General features: G+C 35.7%; 2 protein-coding genes across 3 annotated transcripts; both read right to left on the reverse strand.

Annotated features, from left to right (window-relative positions):
• Positions 1-489: 489 nt before the first annotated feature.
• Positions 490-4279, reverse strand: LOC111789401 (tropinone reductase-like 3). The gene is made up of 6 exons (XM_023670166.1): positions 4080-4279; positions 3080-3196; positions 1643-1777; positions 1168-1293; positions 990-1091; positions 490-894 (listed from the first exon to the last, which is right to left on the reverse strand). Exons 1-6 carry the CDS (start codon positions 4215-4217, stop codon positions 745-747), a joined length of 768 nt encoding a protein of 255 aa, XP_023525934.1. The 5' UTR covers positions 4218-4279; the 3' UTR covers positions 490-744.
• A 2594-nt stretch (positions 4280-6873) lies between these two features.
• LOC111787596 (EH domain-containing protein 1-like) lies at positions 6874-12582 on the reverse strand. Of its 2 annotated transcripts, none has more exons than XM_023667610.1 (16): positions 12355-12582; positions 12194-12260; positions 11453-11521; positions 11305-11362; positions 10448-10503; positions 10284-10326; positions 10148-10200; positions 9831-9944; positions 9595-9697; positions 9447-9496; positions 8762-8890; positions 8414-8665; positions 8241-8320; positions 7941-8067; positions 7709-7852; positions 6874-7350 (listed from the first exon to the last, which is right to left on the reverse strand). In XM_023667610.1, the coding sequence occupies exons 1-16, from the start codon at positions 12441-12443 to the stop codon at positions 7165-7167; spliced, it is 1620 nt and encodes a 539-aa protein (XP_023523378.1). In that variant the 5' UTR covers positions 12444-12582; the 3' UTR covers positions 6874-7164. The 2 variants fall into 2 exon arrangements, with proteins under 2 accessions (XP_023523378.1, XP_023523377.1); XM_023667609.1 differs by lacking the exon at positions 12355-12582 and adding an exon at positions 11907-12026 and having other exon boundaries at positions 12194-12249.
• Positions 12583-27512: the final 14930 nt, after the last annotated feature.

Below are 27512 nucleotides of genomic sequence, written 5' to 3' on the forward strand. Positions count from 1 at the left end.
ATTTTATGATCCAAAGTAAAAATATTGAAAATACCATTTTAAAATTTTCACTCATATATTTAATTTGAAAATTTAAAAAGCAAAATTACATTAAAGAAAAGACTAAAATTATTTAAAAAGTGTGGCATTACCTTCTATTAAGTTAAATTATGGATATGATATTGTAAAACTAATTATCTAAAATTTATAATCTTAAAAAAAAAAATTCAAAAATTAATTAAAAGGGTGTAATAGTCCAAGCCCACCATTGTTCTTTCTAGATTTTTTCTATCGAATTTCCCTGATTTTTTAAAAGAAATTTCCACACCTTTATCAACAATGTTTTGTTCTCCTCTCTAATCGATGCATACTTCCAATTTTACCCTTCTCGTTCTCCTCTCCAACCAATATAGGATCTCACGTATGGGTTGAGATTCAACCTAATATTTATTTGGAACTAAAATATATAGAAAAATAAATGAAAAATAAATGAAGCCATTAAAATATGGATGCATAAAAAGCACTTTACTTTATAAATATTGCACACAAGAACTGCACTATCTTCTTTCTTGGAGATATATATATACATATATATGTATATATGTATATGTATCTTCAAAATGTATTTCTGAATGACCAGTAAAGGGATAAAGGCATAAGAGCTTATTGATATTTATTTCTGAATTCCTAGTTGACAACAAAAACCAACCAACTCAATCTCCATTACCAGATTTACTAACCAGAGGATATAGAAAGGAAAAGGAGCTAGAGTCTGGAAGGCATCCCCCCGGCCACCACCAGAGTTTCACCTGTAATGTACGAAGCATCATCCGATGCCAGGAAGGCGGTGGCAGCAGCCATGTCCTCCGTCGTACCGAGCCGATTGAGCAATGTCTTTGACTCAACCTCCTTCTTCTGCATTTGGTTCAAATCAAATCCAATTGTAGTAAGTAACAAATTTTGAGAATTGCAAAATCTAAATAAGCCAATACATTGAAACAGTTACTCACAATGGCCTCATTAGACACAAGGAATTCAGCAAAGTGTGTTGGCACGAAACCGGGTGCGACACAGTTTACACGAGTGTCGGGGGCCATCTCTGCTGCAAGAGCCTGAAGGAAATCTCAATCAAGAAGAATACAAGCATAAAAATAAATAAATTATTCAAAAGTTAAGCCATTGTTTAACCTTTGTCAGTCCTAGAAGAGCTGTTTTTGTCACCCCATACATGGCCAATAAGGCAGAAGGCTGGAACCCTTCAATGGAGGAAATTAGAACAACTGAAGAGCCTTTCTGCAAGTGAGGAGCTACATCCTGTAGCAGAAATGTATGAAATTATTGAGATATGCACAAGTAGTGTGAGATCCAACATCGGTTGGGGAGGAGAACGAAATATTCTTTATAAGGGTGTTGAAACCTCTCCCAAGCAGATGCGTTTTAAAACCTTGAGGAGAAGCCCGGAAGGAAAAGCCGAGAGAGGACAATATCTACCAACGGTGGGCTTGGATTTTTACCGTAGGGTTCAAATTAAAGGGAGAAGTTAATGAAGTAGTGGTTCAAAAGACAATCAAAATCGAATACCATCTCAAATCAAAATATTCTTTAATTCCAAAAAGCCCTGAATCATGACAGTATTTGGAAAAACTGTGCCTCAGAATAGTACCTGCAGAAGGAGGACTGAAGCTTTAACATTTATGTCCCACAGCTTGTCAAGAACAGCTTCTTGAGTTCGCAAAATTGAATCGACTGATGGATTGACAGCAGCATTCGATACAACTACGTCTATTTTTCCATATTTCTGTAAGCAAACCAACGAAATTTAATTAACCTCAAACTAATTACTGAAATATGCAATGGAAAAAGATAAAACAGAAAGAATATGTACAATTCAGAGTTGGTTGTAATGACCTAAGCCCATCGCTAGCAGATATTATCTTCGTTGGGTTCTTCTCCCCTCAAGGTTTTTAAAACGTGTCTGCTAGAGAGAGGTTTCCACACCCTTATAAAGAATGTTTCGTTCTCCTCCTCAACCGATTTGAGATCTCACAATTCACCCCCCTTCAGGGCCCAACGTCCTCACTGGCACTCGTTCCCTTCTCCAATCGATGTGGGACCCCCCAATCCACCCCCCTTGGGGGTCCAGCGTCCTTGCTGGCACACCACCTCGTGTCCACCCCCCTTTGGGGCTCAACCTCCTCGCTGGCACATCGCCCGGTGTCTGGCTCTAGTACCATTTTGTAACAACCTGAGCCCACTGTTAGCAGATATTGTCCTCTTTGAATTTTTCTCCCCTCAAGGTTTTTAAAACGTGTCTGCTAGAGAGAGGTTTCCACACCCTTATAAAGAATGTTTCGTTCTCCTCCTCAACCGATTTGAGATCTCACAATTCACCCCCCTTCAGGGCCCAACGTCCTCACTGGCACTCGTTCCCTTCTCCAATCGATGTGGGACATCCCAATCCACCCCCCTTGGGGGTCCAGCGTCCTTGCTGGCACACCACCTTGTGTCCACCCCTCTTTGGGGCTCAGCCTCCTCGCTAGCACATCACCCGATGTCTAACTCTAGTACCATTTTGCAACAACCCGAGCCCACTGCTAGCAGATATTGACCTCTTTTGAATTTTTCTCCCCTCAAGGTTTTTAAAACGTGCTAGAGAGAGGTTTCCACACCCTTATAAAGAATGTTTCGTTCTCCTCCCCAACCGATGTGGGATCTCATATGGGTAATTGTTATAAATGCAATCTTTGTCAGCATGCACTATAACATATATGACACACCATCTATATCAGCACATTAGATGAAAGCAGCGAGTTGGATATACTGTAGCAGAAGTATATCATCGGGCTCTGAGCATGATGTGAGTTCTTCCTTAGTTATCCACAAAAATATAATAAAAGATAGAGAAAACCTGGCTACGTTTTTCAGTTGATGAGTATGGAGTATGTTTACCTTCAGAGACAAAAACATACGCACTTTAAGCTTGAATCTTTCAATAACATAATGATTTTGAACATAATGTAAAATAATCATCTATTATAACCACTTTCAGGTTTCACTAGATTCAGGAGAACTTAGAAAGCAAGCATTGAATTAATCTTACCTGGATAGTCTTTTCCACCAGATTCTTCCTTTGCTGTGCATTTGATACATGACAAACAATCCCCAACACTTCAAGTCCTTCAGCTTTGAGTTTTTCAACTGCCTCATCGACGTTTCTCTAGAAGACCGTTTGATTTAAGAAGAGTTTATGAAATGCAAATGAAACGTGAAAAGTAAATTCATTCTAGTTAGTAGAGGTAATAGAGTCACACAGGTAATAAATTTCATTTAGGCTCCTCTACGCATTGTTTGTTGTTTGAACCTTAAGATTGATCATGAACTTTTTATTTATTTATGTTGAAGTCAATACTTTTGTTTACATTATCCTCGTTAGTCTGAGTAAGTATATACAATAGTATTGAATCATCTCAAATTTGGCAGCTAAAAAAACCTTTTAAGTCCTATTTTGAATCTTTAGACTTGATTTGATAACCACTTTGTTTTGTTTTTTTGTACTCTGTGCGTGAAAATTATTCTTGTTTTCTTCTTTTTCACCTCCCTTAAAAACACATTTGAATTGTAAAGCCAAATTTCAAAATCAAAACCAATTTTTTAAAATTATAATTCAAAAACAGAAAATAAAAAGTAAAATAGTTATTAACACTTATTTCCTACAATTATGAGCAAACCAATAATAATGGGTCTCTATACTTATAATTTTGAACTAAAATAAAGTGTTCTATAATTATGAGCCCCTAGGCGTTGCCCCCCATATTGAATGCGGCCTAAAGAGTCCAGATTAATTGTTTGACAAAAAAGGATAAGATCTGAGCTAAAAATCAAGATTACAATGAAACAAGTCATCATAAAAAAAAAAAAAAAAACTAATGAAATGAATGAGTTCGAGAATCGATCTTGATCCGACTTGATCAATGCAAACCAACGATTGTAAGTCATTAATTTCAGATGTGTGAATAGAATCGCAACGGAAAACAGTAGAATCAAATTACGATGCTCAAATTTAGGCTTCAAAAAAGAATTAGGGAATATCAATGATGAACCTGTCTGCGGGAAGAAATGACGACAGAGGCACCTTCCAAGGCGAGACGATGGGCGATTCGGAAGCCAATACCTTGAGTGGAAGCAGTAACAATGGCGACCTTCCCCTGAAACCTTTTCGCCATCTTCGTATTATCCATTTCTCTCCCTTTCAAGGAAACTCGGAGCGAGCTTTTCGAGTCAATCGATGGGTTTTCTGCATTTCTTTTATTTTATTCTCAATTTTTATTTTATATTTAAATGATTTTTTTTAATTTAGTCTATTTTTTTAAATTAGAATTTTAATATTTTATTTAAGTTTTTCCCTAATAGATTTATAAATTTATAATCTTACTGTCTTTTGTTTAGATTTATAACTTATTTAGATATCCTAAACTAATTGTCTCATTAATTTTATTAATACATTTAATTTCATGTTAATTAATAAATTTTAAATATAAATTATACGGAAATAGAAAAAGAAAAAGAAAAATAGACTGAAATTCACTTAATGTCTTTCACTCAATCTCATTTCATAATTTAATTTGATATCTCAACGAACTCAAATAGTTAAATATAGGAAGAACAAGGTCAATTAAGTAAGTGGTGTGGTTATTGGTATGGTTAGAAATTGATGTTGTATGATGACATGTGCCCCGTGGTTCTAAACATGTCATATGCTTGATATATGTGAAATGATAAGACTGTGATATGTTTACGAAATGATATGACTATGATGTGGTTATGAAATGATATGACTATGAAATGTTTGTGATATGATATGACAATGATATGTTATATTAATGTTATGACACGTGTTATGATGTGATGTACTGATGATACGATATATGTTATGGTGTTACACGTTTGGCAATATAATACATGTTGTGACATGTTTTATGATATGACACATGCATGATATGATATGATATGACACATGCATGATATGATATGATATGTTGAAAGATATGTTATGTGCATGATATGACATAAAACCATGTATGATATGAAAGATACGATATTCAACCTCGATACATGCCTTAAAGACTATGTTGTAAAATGATATGATATGAAGGAAAAGTGAAAGGGGTTGTTTTACATGATAATGAATGAAAATGTTGCGACCTCATGCATCATTTTGTTCTTGCATCGAAGAATATCTCATTTTTACAATGTTTCGAACGCGTACGTTATGAGACAGAAAAATGATCATTATGTTAACATAATGTTGCGACAGTCACTATTCCTATCGGGTGTGCGGCAACAACTCCAAAGAATGCTAGCCCCGATTAAGAAAGGGGCCTAGGAGGTATGCGAACCGACTGGTGGGCCATACTTGCAGGTGTTGACTATGTGTAAAATAGTAAATACACATCCAATTACCCGATTAAGATAGTCGCATAAAAGAATACATACTGAAAGAATATGTCTCATTCATGATTGTATATGTTTGTGTCTAACCCCGGTCTCATTCATGATTGTATGTGTTTGTATCTAACTACTCAAGTCACATACTACTTCTATTTCAGGTAAAGACAAGACATTGAGCATACTCAAGTCACATGCTACTTCGTAAAGTAGTCACATACTATTTCAGGTAAAGACAAGACTCCTGTACAGTTGACTTGTTTCAGGTAAAGACAAGACTGTACAGTTGACTTGTTTCAGGCAAAGACAAGAGGTATAGTTGACCTATTTCAGGTAAAGACAAGACACTCATGTACTGTTGACCTATTTCAAGTAAAGACGGACACTCTTGACCTATTTCAGGTAAAGAAGACACTCGTGTACCGTTGACCTATTTCAGATAAAGACAGACACTCATGTTGACCTATTTCAGGTAAAGGGTAAAGACAGACACTCTTGACCCATTTCAGGTAAAGAAGACACTCTGTACCGTTGACCTATTTCAGGTAAAGACAGACACTCCTATTGACCTATTTTAGGTAAAGAAAGACACTCCTGACCTATTTCAGGTAAAGAAAGACACTCTTGTACTCTTGACCTATTTTAGGTAAAGAAGACTCCTGAACAGTTAGACCTATTTCAAGTAAAGACAGACACTCAGTAACACTCAGACAAGACTAGACACTCCTGTACAGTTGACCTATTTCAAGTAAAGACAAGACCCCTCCGTTAAAGACAGACACACAGACACTCCTGTCAAATTGAGATTGACACATGATAATTTTATTTATTTATCTCTAGTTCATTGAGATCATGGCACATGATAGATAATTGTATTTATTTATCTCTAGTTCTTGAGATCATAATTGTATTTATTTATCTCTAGTTCTTGAGATCATGACACATGATAATTGTATTTATTTATCTCTAGTTCGTAAGTGATAATTATATTTATTTATTTCTAGTTTGCAAGTCCATGACGGTGTTTCATGTTGAAGTTTCAAATTATTATTTACGCACAAAATGAGTACATTATGTATGACCGTAATGACTTTAGATTAAGTAGAAACCTAGGCTCGTTAAACATCATATCTATAGTTAGCACATTTATCGTGATAAGAAGTTAAAAAAAAAAAAAAAAAAAAAATCAATAGAAAAAACAACATATTTTTCCAAACAAGGAAACAAAAAGATTAAATGTAAACCATGGGAATGCTACTCATATCCCACTGCCAATTTATTATACTGAAATCCAAATTTCTATTTTCTAATAATGAAAAAAAAAAATATACTAATGATTTTTGATATTGATTCAACGGATATACCAAAGGTTGATGGAAATAAATTGGGTTCTCTTGTTTTTGGTTAAAAAATATTGAATATTGGAAGTTTTAAGGTAAACATAAAATATTTCAACCAACAAACCTGAGCTTAGATTAATATTTATTTAGTTCCACCAACTTATTTATAAGCCTACCAGAAATGGACTTGTAAATTATAAAACATCATACGCTATACAACAAGCCACAAACAATCGACAAAACAAAACAAAACAAAAACTTCGATTACATCAAAATACCCAACTTTAAATTATAACTCTACTTTGAATCATAACCTAAACCTTTGAACGATTAATGAAGAACCTATACTTTTACTTAGATTGGCCAACTACAAAAATAATATAATGTTATTTTAGATGCTTCACTCGTATGGATTTTTGAAGTTCTTCAGAAGTTGTGGAATGTCATACCCAAGCATATCATCCACAGCTTGAATCATTTTGGGCTTCAATTTCTCAAATTTATCAATGCTGTACCCATTTAATACCTCCTTAAAATGCTCTACACTTGGGAAGTCACCTGCCGGTAGGTGGTACTCTCTTTGAACCTGTCATCCACAGTTTAAAGAAATGATTCAAATACCACTACTCTTTGGCACGGGCAAGAGGGATCCATTGAGAGGGATACCCGCAGGTGAGATTGAGAGAGACGGGAAATGATCAAATATGGTTAAACTGATTTCTTTCCAAGTCGACATTTAACAAATCTCAAAATTAGTCATTCCGATTGTTGTTGATTTTTATGTAGTAAAAAAAAGTCTCTATTAATATCTTACTAAGTTCGGTTAAAATTATCTTCAAAGTAAACACAGGCCTAGTTTTAAGATTTATTTAAACTATAAAGATTAAATTCCGACATTTGAACATACAAAAACTAAAATGAAAGATGGAATAGAATAAATTTACCTTTCCAAATTCATCTTCAAGATTATCAATAAGCCGTTGTTGAGCTTTAGCTTTGCCTATCATGGCAGGCATCTCCTTTTTGAGATGGCTAATAATGTAGGCATGAATCTTAGCCTCTCTGGCGCGTTTTACAAATTCATTAATCTGGAATGTGAAAATGAAAACTTGGTTATTTAGGCATGGTGATGGCAAATACGCATATTATGCAATCAAAACATGTAAACCAAATTACCCGACGGTCACACGCTTTCTTTGGAATATCGATCAAATCTGCTAACAGGTCATCTTGTTCCTTGATAAAAAGATCGCGACCAATTGGGCCGACAGAGGCTTCATTAACAGGCTTGTCATTAAATGATCTGATACAATCAGATAATAAAATTACGAGAGACAATCCAAGAAAATGCTGATATCAATGAAAGATCAGTTTGGAAATTAACGTTTTATGCTATATAAATCAGTAAATCTAAGAGGAAATTATCAATGATCAACACTATAATACATAGATAATAGACTGAATCAAAGAACCTACCCAATATAAACACGAGAGACCTCTGGAGTATTCAACACTTTGCCGAGAGACCACATCAATGCTCCATATACTCTCATTAACTAGAATGATGGAAAGTCAAAGAGGTATACATTATAATCCTCCAATAAAGGAAACTATAAAGAAGAAAATAATTGCAGAGGTCTAAATCTTACTTGTTGAGTATCAACTTGATCTGCTTTATTGAGGACAACTCGAATCTTATCATCTTGACCACGAAGGGATCCTATAACACGCTTGAACTCGTCGCTGATATCCAGTTTATGGGGATCAAACAAAAGAAGAATGAGATCACATTTTGCTGCGAACCATGATATAACCCCTGTGAAATCATAGCTTCTCTGTGTGCGTTGCTTTTCCCCAGAGAGAACCCCAGGAGTATCCACAAATGTAATTTGATCAAGGAGCTGAAAGTATAGGTAAAAAGTATTAGCTTCGTTGTAGCAATTTGGCAAAATGAAACTGCATAAACTTAAAAAGAAATAAATTAAACTTCAACGTACAGGATGCGGCATTTGAGAACATTCAAACTTCGACAAGAATGCTCCACCAAAGGATGTCAAACCCGAGAATGGCATGTCTGCTTGAACAGCAATTGTGTTTCCTGGAACGCTTCTCTCATCTGGTCCAGACTGAGTACAAATTCACAATAAAGCAATGGAACCGTGAACGTGTTAGACATATCCCTTGATAAGAATATATCACCCAGTTTGATTACATAGGTAAAGTTTCTTATTTGATGACTTGCAGTTCTTTCTTATTTTGGCCAATCGACCACAAAGTAGCTAGGTGAAAACACATTTTATAGACAGTGGAAAATAAAAGAAATTATAGGAAACACATTCATCATGGAGAAAATACTAATAAAATGGTACAATATGCAATTCCAAGTATTATTTTTCTTTTTAGTTCTGAACAATAAGCAATTAATTAGACATACTAAATCCATATCTTTCCCTAAACAAAATACAGAGTGCAAAAAGATAATCTGCGGTGATTAGTAAAAATTATAACATAGAACAGTTGTAGGATAATCAAAATAGAATTGCACAAACAATTAGACTCTGGCATGTTTCAAGCAAAAAATGTCCAAAATAAAAAGTCCAAAAAGTCCAAAAAGCAAGCTATCAGCTATTATTTTTGAGTTTAAACTTACTATTTAACAGCAAAACAAAGGGTTTCCCTTACCATAACCACTACAAATCTATCAGTTGTTGGCTCCGGTCCTATGTGAGCTCCTGAGTTAAAAAAAAATTAAATAAATTAAGAAAGCATGCAATATATGAAGTTTATACATGCAGATTACAAAAGATGATAAAGTAAAAATTCAACTCACCTGGATAATTACATCTTAACAAATGTTTGATAAATGTTGTCTTTCCAGTTGAATATTGGCCCAACAACATTATCATCGGCTTAGCATCAAAATCACTGCTTGTCTGCAAGAAATTAGTCAAAACTTTGAAACACATTGAAGGAACATTTTACACAATGGAGGTAAACCATTTAACAACTCTTCTTCCATCTCAACCAAAAAGTTTAAGTGGACAAGAAATTTCCCAATCTACTCACCAGCGATGGGGATACAAAATCATTAAACAGATAAGTAGCTTCCAGAGGCTTTAGTTTTTCATTGTATAGTTTCTTCAAACCGTCAATTATTGATGTAACAGCAGTATGGGGTATCTGAACAAGAAATGATGCAAAAGAAAACATTACCAGAGAAGAATAGGTCAGCATTTTCAATTGCATTTCATTAATTACCATTTAAAAAAAACAGATCTGGAACAAAATTGAAAAAGAAATCTTTCACAAATAATAAAACATAGACAAAGTATAATAATAAAAAAATAAAAATAAAGAAAAAAACACAAAAGACCACATAATACCTTGCTCCCAGATTTTGAAGCAAACCAAGGAGATGATGGCGGTTGAGAAGTACCTATATTGGCAGAGTATCTATTCAAATCACAGACCAAGTTGGCAATTTTATTATAGAAATTCAATGGTAAAAAATTGTCGAACCATTTGTTTCATGTTGGCTAGATATTGCTAACTTCTTGGTCTTCTGAGAAGATTATAAAAAAAATATATCATACATCAATGTTGCATTATATCAATGTATCATACATCAATGTTGCATTATATCAATGCTAAGTTCACATTATCAAATGAGTGATATTACTTACAAGAGCTAAAGCGTCCAAGCCTTCTAGAACTGGAAGTTCAATTTTTTCCATGTCAGCTGTAAACAAGTAAAAGGACGTCCATCAGTTTAATTTTTTCCATGTCAGCTGTAAACAAGTAAAAGGTCGTCATCAATGTATAATGGACAGTAACCAAGTATTGCCTTTGCATTGCAAGGTGTTATGAAAGCAAATGAACGCAATAATTGGATTTGAAGTAGGCATTTTCTACTTGTTTTAAAAACTTTTCAATAATAGTTTCCAAATAATATAATTCAGAAATATGCAATAAAGTAAATCAAGCTGCAACGGCTCAAGCCCACCGCTGGCAGATATTGTCCTCTTTGGGCTTTCCCTTCTAGGCTTCCCCTCAAGGTTTTAAAACACATCTGCTAGGGAGAGGTTTCCACACCCTTATAAAGAATGTTTTGTTCTCCTCCTTAACCGACGTGGATCTCACAGGTAACATAGTATTAGAGGATGGATTAACTGGTCAAAAATAACTACTGGCCACAAGATTATCACCAAAGCAGTCTACAACACTATGTTTCTTCTTAAATAATTTACAGTGAGAGCATGGTTACATTTCGAGGATCAGAGGAAGAGAAAATTAAAATAAATGGATAAAACAGAGTATCACTGATATCAATACTGATATTTCATAGAATTAAAGGTTCTGGCATATGATACTGATATCTGCATTATTTGATGTCTTAAGCCAGACCAAAAATTTTCACTTTAAATATAATATGGACTTGATAACAAAGAAAACTCATTTGTACACTTCAAGAATAATAGCTAAAATAGCTTCAAATTGTTCATATAAAAGACAGAACCATCAAACAAATCATTCAACTTGCCTGATTTTTTGAGGATATCTGAGTTCAATTCATACCCTGCTTGCGCTAAAGAAATAAGCTGATCGTTATCAGAACAAAAACAAGAATTAGAGGGAGCTCCATGTAGTGGCTAAAGTAATAAAATCAGAACAAAGAAGTAGAATAGAACCTGCATGGCTCTAACGAACTCATTGAAACCTAAATATCCTTGCCGTTTGGAGTCTGCAATAGCCCAAACCTTTAAACAGGAAACGAAAATATCACATCAGTTCCACTGGCGGAATAGTATAAAAGGAACCAAAGATATAATATCAGAATCTATGACATATTATGAACCACAGCTGTTTAACGACCCAAAAAATAAAACCCCCCAAAAGTTGTGCAGTGAATCAGTGATCGGAGTACGAAGCAAAACAGACAGCGCAGGCAGATACTCGACAAATTATATGTATTTTTAGCATCCAATTCATTGATACGAATTCAATTAAAATGCTTCTAATTTTCCACAGTAAAAAATCATCATCGTGATTAAGAGAAAAGGTTAGCAAAGTAATGAACACAACTTTTGAAACGAAACAAAATGAAACCAATAACCACAAAACATATGAACGTAAACAACATACTAGACCAAACATGAATAAGGAAGTTTGTTGAATTCTCCTTCAAATAAGGAAGTTTATTTTTTCTCATCATGGTAGCAGCAATCTGGTTATCCACCTCTAAGCACATCAAAATCGGACATCCTACTAAGAACAATGAAGTTATAAACTTAACATCAGTTATGAAGCAGAGAACATAAAAGGTCCGTAACAAACTCAAATCCAAATTCTGTAACCTAACGTGGCGTCAAAGTAAGATTCAACGATGAACTCAGTGGGCTAAAAAGGAACAGAAAAATGACACGTGATACCTGTTTGAGCTCTGCGCGAGAAAGATGAGACATGGAGAAGAACTGTATGGCATCATTTCCACTAANAAAAAAAAAAAAAAAAAAAAAAGGAGAAAACACAAAACGAAGCAATTAACATCCAATAATTAATAAAACAAGAAACGCCGATTAAAGGTAGAAAAGTACCTGAATCGGCCAAACAGAACCATTCCTGAAAGATCTTAAGCTGCTCTTTCAAGCAGGACGCAATCGTACCCGATCCAATCTCCATTTTTCAGCGAAACTCTGAAACAAAATCAGAGAATTGGAATTCGGAAATTGAAAAATGATCTACCAGATTATGCGGCTCTACTCTCCCTACTATCAACTCTTTTCTGATTTTTATCCTTTTTCTTCTGCAACAGTTTTGGCGCTCGGGATGAAGAAAATCAAAACGCACGCCGATGCCAGAAACGACGCCGTTCCACTCGTTTTTGTCGGGGCTTGGAAACGGCCTAGTGGCAGAGTTTCGATTCTGTGTGACGCGATTAGCAACTAATCGATGAATTCTATTAATTGGATGGTCTGGATGGAAATTTTAGGGTTGTGATGCATCGGATTCGATTTGGTTGGACACGTGTGGAGAAGACCAGGAAGATTACTGTGGAGACTTTACAGGTGATTTATATGTTTTCAAAATTTGAATTTTCTCTCATTGAGGGTGAAACTCTCAACGAAGTTTTATAGTCTTTTCGGCTATTTGGTAGAAGGTTTTATTTATAATATATCTGCTTAAAAAATTATTTAATTTGATTAACTATTTTATTTTAATTAAGTTAAATTATTGAAATAATTTTTTAATTAATTTAATTTTAATATAATTTTTTTAATCTTAAATTTAGATTTTTTAATTTACTTCATAATAAATCTTAATAATTATATTATAATTTTAATAAAATATAAACTTACATTTAGCCGACATATGTCTCAAAAATTAAATGGAATAAATTATATTAAATGATATATATTAATAAATTTATATACTTATAATAATTTATGAAAACAATAAAAAAAAATACAAAAAAAGATTTATGTATAAAATAATTATTACAATAGAATAATTAATGAATCTTTATTAATTATAGTTTATTGTTATCAATTACAAATTAATTATACTTCAACATAAACTAATTGAAAAAAAAATAGAAAATAAGAGTTATAAGAGAGAGAAACAATACTAAACCTAAATAATCGGAAAAAAAAATCATATTTTATAAAACAGTAAAGAAAAAGAACAAATAAAAAATGAAAAAAATGATAAGAAAAAATAAAATAATAATTGTAATGTTTATCGAAATTACATGGGAGACTCGAATATGGGACCCACTACCAAATTTATAATTCTATTATATTTTTTAATTATATTTAAAAAGATGATCAAATTTTGGTTATGATGTCTACAACTTGATTTTGTGTACGAATATGAATCATCCTAACAACTCCTCCATCCATAGCTTTTGGCGGCTTTTGTGTAATGAATAAGATCACCTCCTGCAAGCTAGATATGTAATATTTTCGTCCTAAAAAATAAACCTTTCTCTCCTAATCATCCATCCATCTTGGTGGCCTCTTAATTCTTCTTTCAGCATCAACCGATGGGTGTTCTTGTGTGACTCACATGAATCATCATTATATACTTCATCCTCCGAGCTTTCAACTTCAACTTCATTACAGGTATCATTAGTCAATTCTAGATCAACGGTAACTTCTTCTTGATGGGTTTTATGCCAATCTAAGCCATTTTCTTCTGTGAGACTGATCATAAAGTCTATATGCCTTTGACTCCTCATTAACTCCAAGTAATACATATTTTTAAACTTTTATCCTCAAGATTTGTTCTTTTGTTGGCTGGGACATGAACATACACAATACATCCAAAAATTATGAAATGTGAATATGATGCTTTATGTCCGCTCCAAGTTTTTTCTAGAATCATATGCTTCACGGCTAGAGGGAGACTTCTATTGAGAATATGAACCGTCCAATTTGCTGCTTTTCCCCAGAAAGCTTTTGGTACCTTTTTCTTTGTCAGCATGCATCTAACCATATTCATAATTTTTCTGTTTTTCCTTTCTGCCACGCCGTGTTGTTGCGGAGTATAAGCCACTGTTAGTTGCCTTTGAATACCATTTTCATTACAAAAGCTTGAATTCTTTGGTTGTGAATTCACCACCTCAATCAGTTCTCAAGCCCTTCAAGTATATACCAGTTTCTTTTCAACCATACTCTTGAATCTTTTAAAAATGGAGAACGCTTCTGATTTTTCAACCAAGAAGAAAATCCAAGGTTTTCGACTGAAATTATCGATCAAACTGATAAAATACCTCTTTTTGCTGTTGGAGATGGGCGTGATCGGTCAACATATGTCATCATGTACAAGTTGAAGAATTTGAGATGCTCTTCATATGCTTTCTTTAGGAAACGGATCTCTTTGTTGTTTTCCTATCAAACAACCTTCACATACTTTTGATGGAACTTTAAGGACCGGCAATCCTTGCACCATGTTCTTCTCTTGAAGTGTCTTCAGTCCTCCATAACTTAGATGCCCATATTGACAACCATGTTCAACTTAGATGCCCATATTGACAACCATGTTCTTGCGGGATCTTCTGTAATAGCATTGAAGCATGATTGTTCCTTTGGTAGAGATTGAACAAATAGAGTAAACATTCTATTTGATGTCATTGAAGTCTCTACAATTCAGCCCTATGTCAGGATGATAAATCCTACATCCTCCTTTTTGTATAAGAATTGCGAGACCTTTTTCTTGCAACTGTTCGATGCTTAACAAGTTGTCCTTTAAGTTTAGTACATAAAATACCTCGGTGATTACTTGCACAATCTCATTTACTTTAAAATTTACATTTCCTTTGTCCATCGTAGCCATGCTTGAGTTGTCACCCAGCTTCACAGTTTGTCGAAACTTATCATCAATATGATAGAAAAGTTCTTTCTTTCCACACATATGGTTGCTGCACTCCGAGTCAAGAAACCAAATGTCCTTCTTTTCAGCTTTCTTCTCATCTACATAGGCCATTAATAGCATCTCTTCATTAGTTTCTCCATAATTCTGTCATTCTCCCTCTTAGGACACTCATATTGGTATCTGTCAAAGCTTTGTCAACCTCTTTTTCTACCTCGTCCTAGAAAGCCACCACGTCCTCTTCCTCTGCTGCCAAAACTTCCATCATGTGTGACTTTTAGAGCTTTTTCTTCCTCACAAACATGATCATTCATGCGTTGCTCGTGCACTAAGAGACTACTTTATAACTCATCAATGGATAAGGAATCTAGATCATTAGACTCATCAATCGAGCAAGCAAACGACATAGTCAAACTTAGAAGCCATAGATCTTAAGGATCTTTTCTATGATGTCAATGTCTGCCATCTTTTCTCCATGAATTTTCTTTCTATTAAAAATTATGAGAGTTCGAGCAAAGTAGTCTGACACTGATTCTCCCGTCTTCATCTGAAGAACCTCCCACTCTTTGCGAAGAGCTTGCAGTTGTGCACGTTTGACTCGAGCTGTTTCCTGGTACTTTTGTTTCAAGGAGTCCTAAATATCCTTGGTTGTGTCTTTCTTCAGAATGGTTTCTAGAGTTGGATGATCTATGGCTTCAACTTGAGATCTTTAATTGCTTTCTTTTGTCCTTGTGAAAGGAATTCTCCTTCTCCTATTGCAGAAATTCCTTTCTCCACCACACTCTAATATTCTTGGGCCGAAATTCCTTGCTCCACCACACTCTAATATTCTTTTGATATGAGAAGGTTTTCCATCATCATGTACCAGTTATAATAATATCCATCCAACTTTGGAATTGATGGCTACATAAAACTACTCTTTGTCGCCACATAGCTGCTCTTATCTTGAAAAGGCTTCTACTTTTCAAGGTAAGCAGGTTCTAATACCAAATGCTAAAAAAGAGAAAACTAAATTTAATATACCATCCAAGTTATGTATTTGAATAACTAAAGAACTATATAAATAGCTTTACAAAGCAATAAAAAAGAGAAAAAAATAGCTAATAAATAGTAACAGCTAACTAACTATTCAAATCAAATCACAAACTAAATCTTTCAAAAGTGCCACAGTTTATGCTCGCCTTATAGTTGTCGTCCTTTGTACATGTGCGCCTTACCTATACCTGAAAAATGATGTGGCACACGACCTGAGTATTTCGGAGAATACTCAGTAAGTGGCTCGACTATCGGGGGCCACCATGCAAATGCAAACATATGCAATCATGCTCTTGGGACCTATCTCTATTCTCTAGGGGTGGCTTCCAGTCTCAGACTAATATGGATGTGTAGTACTTCCCTTCGGTAAGGATTCGAATTTTTGTTTTATTTATTTTAGATTTTATGCTAAGATTTTATTTTTGCTGCCAAAACGAAAAGATATTATGCTGCATTTATTGTCGCTGGAAAAGGTATGATTTCTAGCAAGGAAATTACTGCCTTAATGGAAAAGTCATAAAGACCTTTTATATTCCCATATACAACTCTCCTCCTTCGTTGTAAACAACTTTTGCTCTCCAAACGTTTAAGGTTTTTTTAGGGTGTCTGAGAGTACGGAAAAATTGAGAGGGTTAGCCAGGAAAAACGTGCGAGATGGTTCGCTGGATTTTCTTCGGTGAGTGGCCGGAGGGAGAAGCGACCGAGGCTATCGGTGTTGAATATCGTTGCGCGTCGGTCGGAATAGGCGAGGGGTGTCGTCGCATCGTCGGAATCGGGGTTGTGACGTCGTCGTTGGCGGCGCAGCGACGATTAGGGTTTTCACGAGATTTCGGGTAAGGAAGACGAAGGAAAACGGGTCGGGTTCACGTTTGGCCTCTGGACCAGCCCACGGAACGAACGCGGGCCCTGTGCATTTCGGCCCAACGCGGACGCGCGCTGCAGCCTTGGTCTCGGCTCCGCACGCGTGCTCTCGGCTCGGCTTGACGTGTACGGCGGCTCGGCTCCGTCAAAACCCGCGGCTCGGCTCCGTCAAATCCCGCAGCTCAGCTTGGCGGCTTAATTGGTCGGCTCGGCAGCTCAGCTTGGTGAATCGGTATCACTATAATATATCGATTCCAAGATTTTTGGCCCTTCCGAAGTCGTTTCTGCCCTTATTTTTACCATCCGAGGTCAGTATGGCTCCTAAACGTTAAAGACAGATTAGGTCAAGGGTTTATTTGATAAATAGCATGAGGTTTAGTTAGGGTACCTTATGAAAGGTTCTAAATTTTTATGTGGTTATCATAGGACTTATTTAACCGCTGGGATTAGCTCGTTGTGAGTGACTTCAACCAAGACTATCGAGGTAAGTGACCTTACTGTTGGAGTTAGCTTTCTACGTGTTGTATGATGGTGCGTGCCCTGTGGCCCCTGCATGCACCATATTTTATGTGATATGATTATGTGATGTATAGATTGTATTGACCGTAGATTGTGTATGTTATGTGACGTATGAACTTGTGTTGACTGTTGACTGTTTATGTTATGTCATGAATGAGATGTTAGTATTGTATGCCATGAATATGTTGTTTGATGCCATAGATACACGTAGAATTATCGAGTCATGTTATGAGATGTTTATGCAACTGGAATGTTATGTAATATGCCATGTAATGTAAGTCATGTGAGATGTCATGTGATGTAAGAAACGTAAATGCAATGTTAGCACTGCTTATGTAATGCCATGTTAAATATGTTAAGGGACCTCATGCATATATGTATGTCACGTGCATCGGGATTCTTCCCCTTTATGATACAAAAGAATGAAATACGATATTTATGTTCGCCATAATATCATGCGGGCCCTTTTCTGTTCTATGGTGTCCGGCTATGTGTAACACGTTGTGCCCGACCAAGTCAGGCCCAGGGGGTACGTATAAGAGCCCGCCTGGTGGGTTCATGTACACGTACATGGGCCATGTGTGAAGGAGTACCACACATCCAACCCTACCCGGAATAGAAAAGTGCCCAAGGCTATGAAAAGTTTATGAAAAGTTAGGTCCCGCTCATATGTTGCATGTGTTTGCATTCCTAACCCCAACAGCGGGGTGACTTACTGAGTATTTCATAAAATACTCAAGCCACGTGCTACCTACATTTTTCAGGTAAAGGCAAGGCGCCAATGTACGGTTGACGGCGGAGCTGAGGCCACCATGGAAGTTGGAGACGGGATATTTTTAGGAGTTTACTTTTATTAGACTGTTTTAAGTTATAGGATTGAGTATCGTTTTATTTGGATTTATTTTGAATTCAGTATTGAAGGTTTATTTTCGGAGTTTAGGTTTTGTTTTGGATTCATGAATTTTTATGAAAGACTATTTCAAGGTTATTTATGATGAGCTTCCGCCTAATGAGATAAGTATGCATGGGTGACGTCACTAATTAGGTTAAAGAAAATTAGGGGCGTTACACCTTCACACGACTACACGTGCGAGTGTGAATCCCTAGGGGGCTTGCACACCCCCTGGACCATCTCTAGTCAAGCTAATCTGTAGCGACGTCCAGAGGTCAATGAAATCCCTTGGTGTCATGCTCCCCATGAACACCCTCATCATCATATCGTGCATGTCTACACTCATCGTCTCTAGGGAAGTATCCCTATGCTTATAAACATACAACATGCATGAGATCCCTCTAAATTTCATCTTATCATCTCTTTTGACACAACCTTCTAGTTTCATCTCTTTGTTACATTAAGTAACACATGCTCGTTGAATATTTATATTAATATCATTTTCATGCTCTTAAGGTTATGTCATATGTCGGTCTATCGACATGATGCAATATGACACTCATCATCATATATCATGCTTAATATGGAAAACATCAACATACTAAGACAAACGTCATGCAATCATCATACTCATCATATCGCTATAAAGTGCATCAAACATATCAAGTACGTCATACATCGAAATATATACATTACGCACATCATCATGCATCATAATCAAGCATCATAACTCATACATCATCATAACTCACACATCATCATATACTCGCACATCATCATATACTCATACATCATCATATACTCGCACATCATCATGTACTCATACATCATCATAGCTCAAACATCATAAATTGTAACTCATACAATTTCTAGCCTATCCTATAGTAAGGCTACTTACTTGGTTGGCCTTAGCTGGATTTCTCTCTAATTATGCTAAACGTAAGCTCCCGTTCCTTGAGAGCTACTCAAAAGATCACCGGAGTTTGTTTCCTATTACACTATTCGGCACTTTCTGTTAGTATTTCATAATTAAATTAAAAATCCAATTAATAATTGAAATACAGCACTAAAACAACCTCAATTACCTTAATCGGGGTAAAAGGCAAGTCTGAGAGGGTCAAAACAGTGAAAGTCGGGCTAAAATTGGAAAATCGAGCCGAATAGCCACCGCTGCGCCGTCTAAGCCACTCAAGCCGAAGGGCTACTTACGCCATGACTTTAAACGTGGCAGCACCTGAGCGGGCCACACAACACAGCGACGTCGGGTCGAGGCGCGGGTCATGGGTCGGCTTGCGGGTTGAGTAGGGTCGAGGTGCTGCAGTCTGGGCTATCAGGCTGGACTACAGTCTTGGGCTTACTAGGTCGAGGTAAGTTGGATTCAGCTCTCGAGTCTACAGGCGGGTCGCGTGCGGTTCACAGGCGCGGGTCACGATTATTGTAAATGTGGGTCGTGGGTTAAGGCTGGGCTGGGCCGCTACAGTTTGGGTTGCAGGTGTGAGCCTTGGGTCATGGATAGATTTGATTTGAATCAGTCGAATCTCTTCTTCCTTACCCGACTTCCTACGCGGTTTTCCGGTGAAGTTTCTGTAACACCCCAAAAAAGAAGGAAAGTCACCCATGTAAGACCCAAAAGATCCTAAGGAAAGAAATGATGAGGGATGGAGAAGGACAAGGGTCTTAGGCAAGTAATTTCCATACCTTAAAATTAAGGACTTAAAACCTTTGGAGAAGGATTGAGAATGAAAATATAAGTGAAAAGGACAAAAAAGTTGTTTTTCCAATTTTAAGGAATTTTCCTAATTTTTATTTCTTTTTGCTAGAGAGAATTTCAAGATGCTCCATAAAGGGAAAAAATGACTAACAAAGAATTTTTATGAAAATTATGGATTTTTTCGAGAAAAATAATAATAAAATATTATGAAAGTGGCAAATTACCAAATTACCCCTGAAGATATGGATCATTACGTAATTGTCATTCTGGCAAGAATCAGATGATCAACCGTGACCATCCGTACAAAATCCATCGACTCTCAACTCTCAGCCGTTGGATCTCCTCGAAAATTGAATTTAATCTAGAACACTCACAGACCATCACATCCAACGACGAGGATTCAAAACCAAGGTCTATAGCTCTCTGATCGGAGATGATATTTTCGATGAATTTAGAAAATCCAACCTCCAATTCACAATGATTCTGGAGCTCTCAATGTCGGTTTAAGCTTCTCCTATAAATTCTAAAGTTGGGGCAATAGTTTGGAACAAGAATTGAGCAAGGTCGAGCTCCCAATTGTAGGCAATAAGCGGTTAGATTTTGGGTCTCCTACTCTCGGATTTCTTCCAAATCCAAGAGCAATTCTCCACCATTTCTCTTCAAACTTGTTCCTATAGTTTCTAAACAAGATTACCCACAAGTTCTATGAAGAAATTACGTGCTGAAAGTGCTTTGAAACTATTCCCCCAATCCAATCGGCCATTAAAGAGCTTCAAGAAAAACTCAAAATTCCAATCCGAGGATACACGAGAATTCATCGAGCAAGGACGATCCCAATAAGTTTCTGCACCTCCAAGGAATGTTTCTATAGAAGAACACAAAGAGAATAACCTCAGGAACGTGCCCAATTGAAGAAAATCTGTTTTGGGTTCAAATTGGGGGTAAGTTTTGAATTCCTATCTACGGTTCCTTTTCCTTCAAATTAAGAATTCCTTTAGCTTCAGAGCAAGAAGTTGAGTAACTTTGATGAAAGAATCGAGAGCTGAAACGTCGTAGAACAATTTCTTAAAATTAAGGTCCCACACTTAGAGTCGTTCCTTCAAACCAATTCATTTAGCTTGAGGGAAGAATAAGGAAGAGGTTTTGAGGAGAAATCGAGCTTTGAAAACCCATAGAATTGGCTACCCAATAAGGAATCCTCTGTTTTTGCTCCGTCGAGAAATCATATTTTGGACGAACTTTGGAAGCGAATATCTTAGGCCACGATCCATGAGAAGGTATGAGATCAATCCCTAACTCTTCCTTGTAACACCATCTTTAAGTTTCATGAATAAATCGAAGGGAGAAACGGCAAGATCGGAGCTATGGAGGGCAAGTTTCAGACGGCGGCGCTATATGACACGCGCGTCTTTATCTCTTTTTCGGTCGGGCAAGTTTTCTCAAGTTTAACCCCCTTCCAGGCTGTTTCTTAGGAAAAACTTTATGGTTCCAGAAACTAGACACAATAAGGCGTCTGTGGAAGGAAATTTGAGGTAATTTGGATACCGGAAGCTCAAGAACGGAAGTCCCAAACGTCGACGACGAGGTAAGTAGCCACCTTGAACTTTTTGTTTAGAATTACTTGTAGGAATCACTTATATTTCTATATGAACCTAAACCAAATATGAATTAAGGATATATGAAAGAAAAACTCAAAGAACCGTGAATTAAGGCCCTAAATCGATCAAATTGCTCAGGAATAATCCACTCGATGAACTCTGGTGCCTATGAAAATTTAATGCTGAGTATATTATAGCATGTTGAGGTTATATATGAAATTTGGTGGTCATTGAATAAGGATAAGTAGGTAAACCAAGAAACAATGCAAATGACCATAATGCCCCTAAGGATATCTGCCTAAAGTTCATTACCTAGATGACTTCCAAATATTATGAAACTCTGTAGTAGATCTTATTTTATGAGGTTTGATGATATGTTGAAGTTTGAAAGCCGTTGGAACATGTTAAGTAGCAAAACCAAGAATTAGGGGTAAAATGACCAAAATGACCCTAGGACTACTTGTGAAAATTCGAGGTCTATACGTGCTTCTTATATGGTCTATTATGAAGGACATGAAGATATGTTTGAGGTTTCAAGTTTATTGGAGCAAGTTTGGAACCTAAAACAAGTTAGGACCCAAAAAACACCTAAAGGAAAACACCACAAGAATCAAAACTCTTGTAGAACCGTCTGAAGAACTCACTAGGAATCTATGACCTTCTAGAACAACTCACGCTAAGATGGATTCATATGGTTACAAATGAAAATTACAACTTATGCCTCAAGGAATTATGAACCTTAGAAACTTACAAGATTGAGAATCAAGAACAACACCACACAAACTTTACAACTACCCAAGTAAGAATAATGCTAGGTACCACTCAAGGACGAGGGACCAAGGTCCCCAAACTCAGAACTCAAGAATTCTAGGTAATACTCTAATCATGTCCAATGTGACCCGTGACCTCCCACCAAGCGGTGCTTTCCAAGGCCCAAGAATTCCTCTTCTAGGTGGAATGTCCTGCACCATGTTTCCTTTGCACGATGTCATGTTTGGCCTCAAGTTTCCCTCACCTAGATGAGATGTCCTGCACCATGTTATGGGTACCCAAAAGATTTGTAGGATGTCATGTTCATGTATGCACCGAGCACATGACCTTTATGGTCTATCATGGGGAGTAGTCTATCGCCACGATGGAACAAGAAGAGAGTAAGTTACCTTAGCCACGAATCAAGAACCTCCTAAGACTTCCTACGGTACAACATGCTCATTTCTTAGATTACACTGCTTGGAGCGCATGAAGCCTTGAGTGTAGGTATGTAGACTGTATTATAGGGCAAGCCCTTGATGCATGATTAGACTACATCGCTTGGAATGTAAGAAGCCTTGGATGTAGGTTTTCAGACTATGCCGCTTGGAACGTATGAAGCCTTGGACATAGGTTAGTAGACCGTATCGAAGGGCAAGCCCTAAGATTCGGGTTAAGACTGTGTCACTTGGAACGCATGAAATCTTGGACACAGGATTGCCAGGTGCATGACTAGTGCCATAAATCTTAGGGGAAGTGTCTTGGAGAATGAATCAATAAAAAAATAAGAACCAAGAAAGTACCAAGAACAAGAGAAAGATCAAGGTCTAAAAAATGGATCAAGATCCTAGTTCTAAGGACAAGAACCAAGAACCAAGAACCATGGTACTAAGGCCCTTAAAGGATAACCAAGGTTTTAGAATCCAAGGACCCTTAGGATAGATCAGATAAGTACCCAAGTCAAGAACTAGAGGGCTAAGTACTTACAGCAAGAACAAGAACAAGAACAAGAACAAGAACAAGAACAAGAACAAGAACAAGACAAAAACAAAGAATGTGGTACCCTAACATTTCAAGGACACGATTAAGAGCCTAAAAGTAGGCTACTTAATGAGTCTTTGTACTCATTCCTTATTCTACATTTTTTCTTTCAGGTAATAAGGAGTTGGTCGAGATTGGGAGCGGACTCTAGAGCAGGTGCCATAGACTAACTTCACTCGTCATCCTTCAACCCTTTTGTGTCGTTCCTTAATTGTTGTTTTAACTATTGTGTTGTGTTTTAAATACTTATATATAAACTTTATTTTGATAATGTAAATATAATGTTTTAAATTCCTTTCTTTTATTTCTCAAAAAATTTATTTGTCTTTTAGAGCCATGGAGTCAGTCTGGTCCTTACAGTTTCTCTCTCCTCTATTCGTGGTTTCTTATGCCGATTTGCATCTTCCCTCTTTCCTTTCCTGGAGTTTCTTGGCTTGAAACGACCTATAATTACAAATCTATGAATGTTTAGGAAACACAAAACCTCAACCTCGTTTATCGACGACGACACGTATGAAAAGGGAACAAAACGTACCTTGAGTTGATGTGCAGTCGTCGGGGATCTCTTTCGCAGTGTAACTTGGGTGTTTTGACGTCAATTTTGGGTTGTTTCGTTCGTGGGTTTCATTTTCGGATTCTTGCTGAAAAACTTCTCTCTTTCTTTGATTTCTTTTCTTTTCTCTATTTTCAGGTGATCGAGGAGGGTGGCAAGATGGCTGAGGATTGTTTGGCTGACGAATGTTCGTTTGGAGAGGGTCGTGGAATCGAGTTTCAGCGTGGGTGCGAAATTCTCGACGATTTTCGAAAAACTCGCAGGTTTTTCGGCGACTGAGATTTTTTTCTTCTTGACTTGTTACACTTCCACTTGGATGATGGTCAAAACGAGTTTAGTTTTTTAGTTAACTAATTTTCCTTATACAATAGAAATTAGAACCTAATTCATATGACAATAACTGTCTCACTTAGGGAAAGAAAATCGCTAAAGAAATCGAGAGACGAGGGAGATTTTGTTGGTTGTTTCGACATCGTCGGAAGTTTTGGATAAGAACCAACACCTATAGCTTCCTTTAATGACAACTCTTTAGATTCTTGAGAAAAATCCATAAAACTTAGTAAATGAAATTTTGAAATAATTTAGAACCTATGAACATTTTATGAGCTTCCAAACTTTTAAGAACTATTGTGACTCTAGCTAGCATGGTTATACTTAACCAATGGTTGTATGCCTCCGAGAAACAGTTTTGAATTTATTTAGAATTAAACAAAATCAAAGGCTAAGCAAAATTACTCTAAAGAAATATAGAGAAAGCTCTAGCAAGTTTTTAATCTACTTGCTCTAGTTCCTCAGACGATTGAATCTCCTCCATACTGTCTTCTTCGTTATGACTTAAACACAAAGTCAAAATTTATGGACAGTTTGAAACAAAATTCTCATGGGATTGGAGGAGAGAGTTTTAGAAAACATTATCCACTCTAAAGAGAAAGAAAGTGTAGGATACTTTTGTGCTCAACTCATTTATTTTACAAAATAATATATTATAATATCTTATTTAAATCATATTAACATTTAATGATAAGGAATTACCGGAAGTAAAATAAGATTCAGATTATCTTGTTGATCAAATATCTCAAGGCAAGAACACTTGTTTGAAATTCGAATCACTCGACAAACTAAGATCTATCATGTCAAGCTTAAATGATTATAAACATGCAACCTAAACTATATAGAATTACAAAGAAACTTACTCTTTGACGAGAGGAAAACACAAATGCTCTTTTTACTACATTTTTCAAGCCTCATTTATAGCGACAACATACATGGCTTTATATAGCCGTAACATGAAAGTTCTTAACCTTCCACGAGGCATTCCAAGAGTGGTAGCTTTCATATATTGTGACTATAATAAGCTATTATGTATAGTTTATGACCATAATAAGTCACAATGTAAATGTAACCATAAATTAAACAAAAAAGGTTTAAAATATATTAATGTAATAAAATAACTCTAGTAACGACTCTAATGATTTCATAAAATGATGTCATGAACTTATACGTTTAAACAAAAATCTTAAAGTAAAACGACATAAATGTTGAAAATAAACTAAAATAAAACAAAGGAAAAATATAAAAAAAGCAATGACCTATACTAACCTAACGTTTACAAAAATGAACACAAGTACCCTGTGCATATTTCATGGTCTTTAGTACGATGCCATAGTCAACCATGCAAGGATGCCTTACCTTTACTTGAAAGATAGTAGTAGCACACGGCTTGAGTATTTTAAGAAATACTCGTTAAGTGACTCCACTATTAGGGTTAGGGAATGCAAACACATGCAATATGAATAGAACTATCATTTAAAACCTTATTCTCTTATATGACTTTCTTATTCGGGTCATCATATGTATATTTACTACTCTACACTCGACCCATACGTGCGAATATGGACCACCAAGCGATTCGCCAACTCCCTGGGTCTCGTACTAGTTGGGCTAGCATTTTTGGTGTTGTTTTCGGACACGTAGTAGGAATAACGACTATTGTAGCATCATATTAAACATGACGATCATTGTTTCTTTTCATAATGTATGTGTCTGTACTAATCAAAAGGGGAAATATCTCGATGCATGTGACATATATTTATGCATGAGGTCCCAACGTTTTCACATTAACTAAACCATGTAAGACAACTCCCCATTTTTTCTCCATTCCATTTTATTTATAGCATAGCCTTCAAAACAGGTCGGAAGGGTTATGCATCATATCAAAATATTTCATCGCGTGTTATACATGTCATACAACATATCTATCATGTCATGTTACATAGCATATCCTTCAACATATCGTATAGTTCAACATGTCATATCATTCAACATATCATATCATTCAACATGTCTTATCGTTCAATTTGCCATATCCTCCAACATATCATATCATAACATACATCATATCATAGAACACATTATAGCATAAAACATATAATATCATAAACCTATCATATCATAAACACGGTACACATATCAAACATATGACACTTGCACGACTATTGGGTGGGGAGTTTGTTGCATTGGGTAGTTTGTTTGATTACTCGGATGTGCCATTTCGACCGAAGTCGTTGTCGGCTTTTGTAGAGATAATCTCGAATGGGGAAGGTGCTTTTGGCTTCGACATGTTGATGGGACGCAATGTCGTTTTAAGTTTGTAGCAATTTAGTTTTCAAATTATAGAAATTATATTTATAATGCTATCATTTCATAGTTAAATTAAAAAAATAGAAATTATATTTATAATGCTATCATTTCATAGTTAAATTAAAAAAATAAGGGCAAACTTTCTTAAAAATATATATTTTTTAATTTTAAAATTTATATTGAATTTTTAAAGCATTACTAAAATGTAAATATTTAGACCAATATATATATATATATATATATATATATATATATATATTTATTTATTTATTTATAAGCTTACTTTTGAAAATTTTTAAAATCAATAAAGTAATTTTTTTTTTAAATATTATATAAATGAATTATGTGAATTTAAGGATAATTTAACTCATTAATTCTTTATATCAATTAGATAATTTCATATATAAACATTAATAAAAATTGTATAATTAATTTTTTTTTTTTAAGACTAATCAGGTAGATGACAAGAGTAATAATTAAATTTAATCTTCTTCTACGTGTAGGATTTAGTTAAAACGACTCGAGACCTCAAAGTTTGAGTCTTCCATACCAATTCTATCGAACAATGATTAATTGTCACATCAAGGGGTGTACACCCGATTCGAGAATTCAAGAATCCAACCCGAGTCATAAGGGTTGGGTTGGGTTCATTTATTTAGTTTGGGTTCTAAAAGAAAATGATTGGGTCAAACTGATTTAACTCAAGAACTGAACTTAAAAAAAAAAAAAAAAAAAAAAAAAAAAAAAAAAAAAAAAAAAAAAAAAAAAAAAAAAAAAA

The sequence above is a fragment of the Cucurbita pepo genome, chromosome LG02, assembly GCF_002806865.2.
Source record: "Cucurbita pepo subsp. pepo cultivar mu-cu-16 chromosome LG02, ASM280686v2, whole genome shotgun sequence".
Taxonomy (NCBI): Eukaryota; Viridiplantae; Streptophyta; class Magnoliopsida; order Cucurbitales; family Cucurbitaceae; genus Cucurbita; species Cucurbita pepo.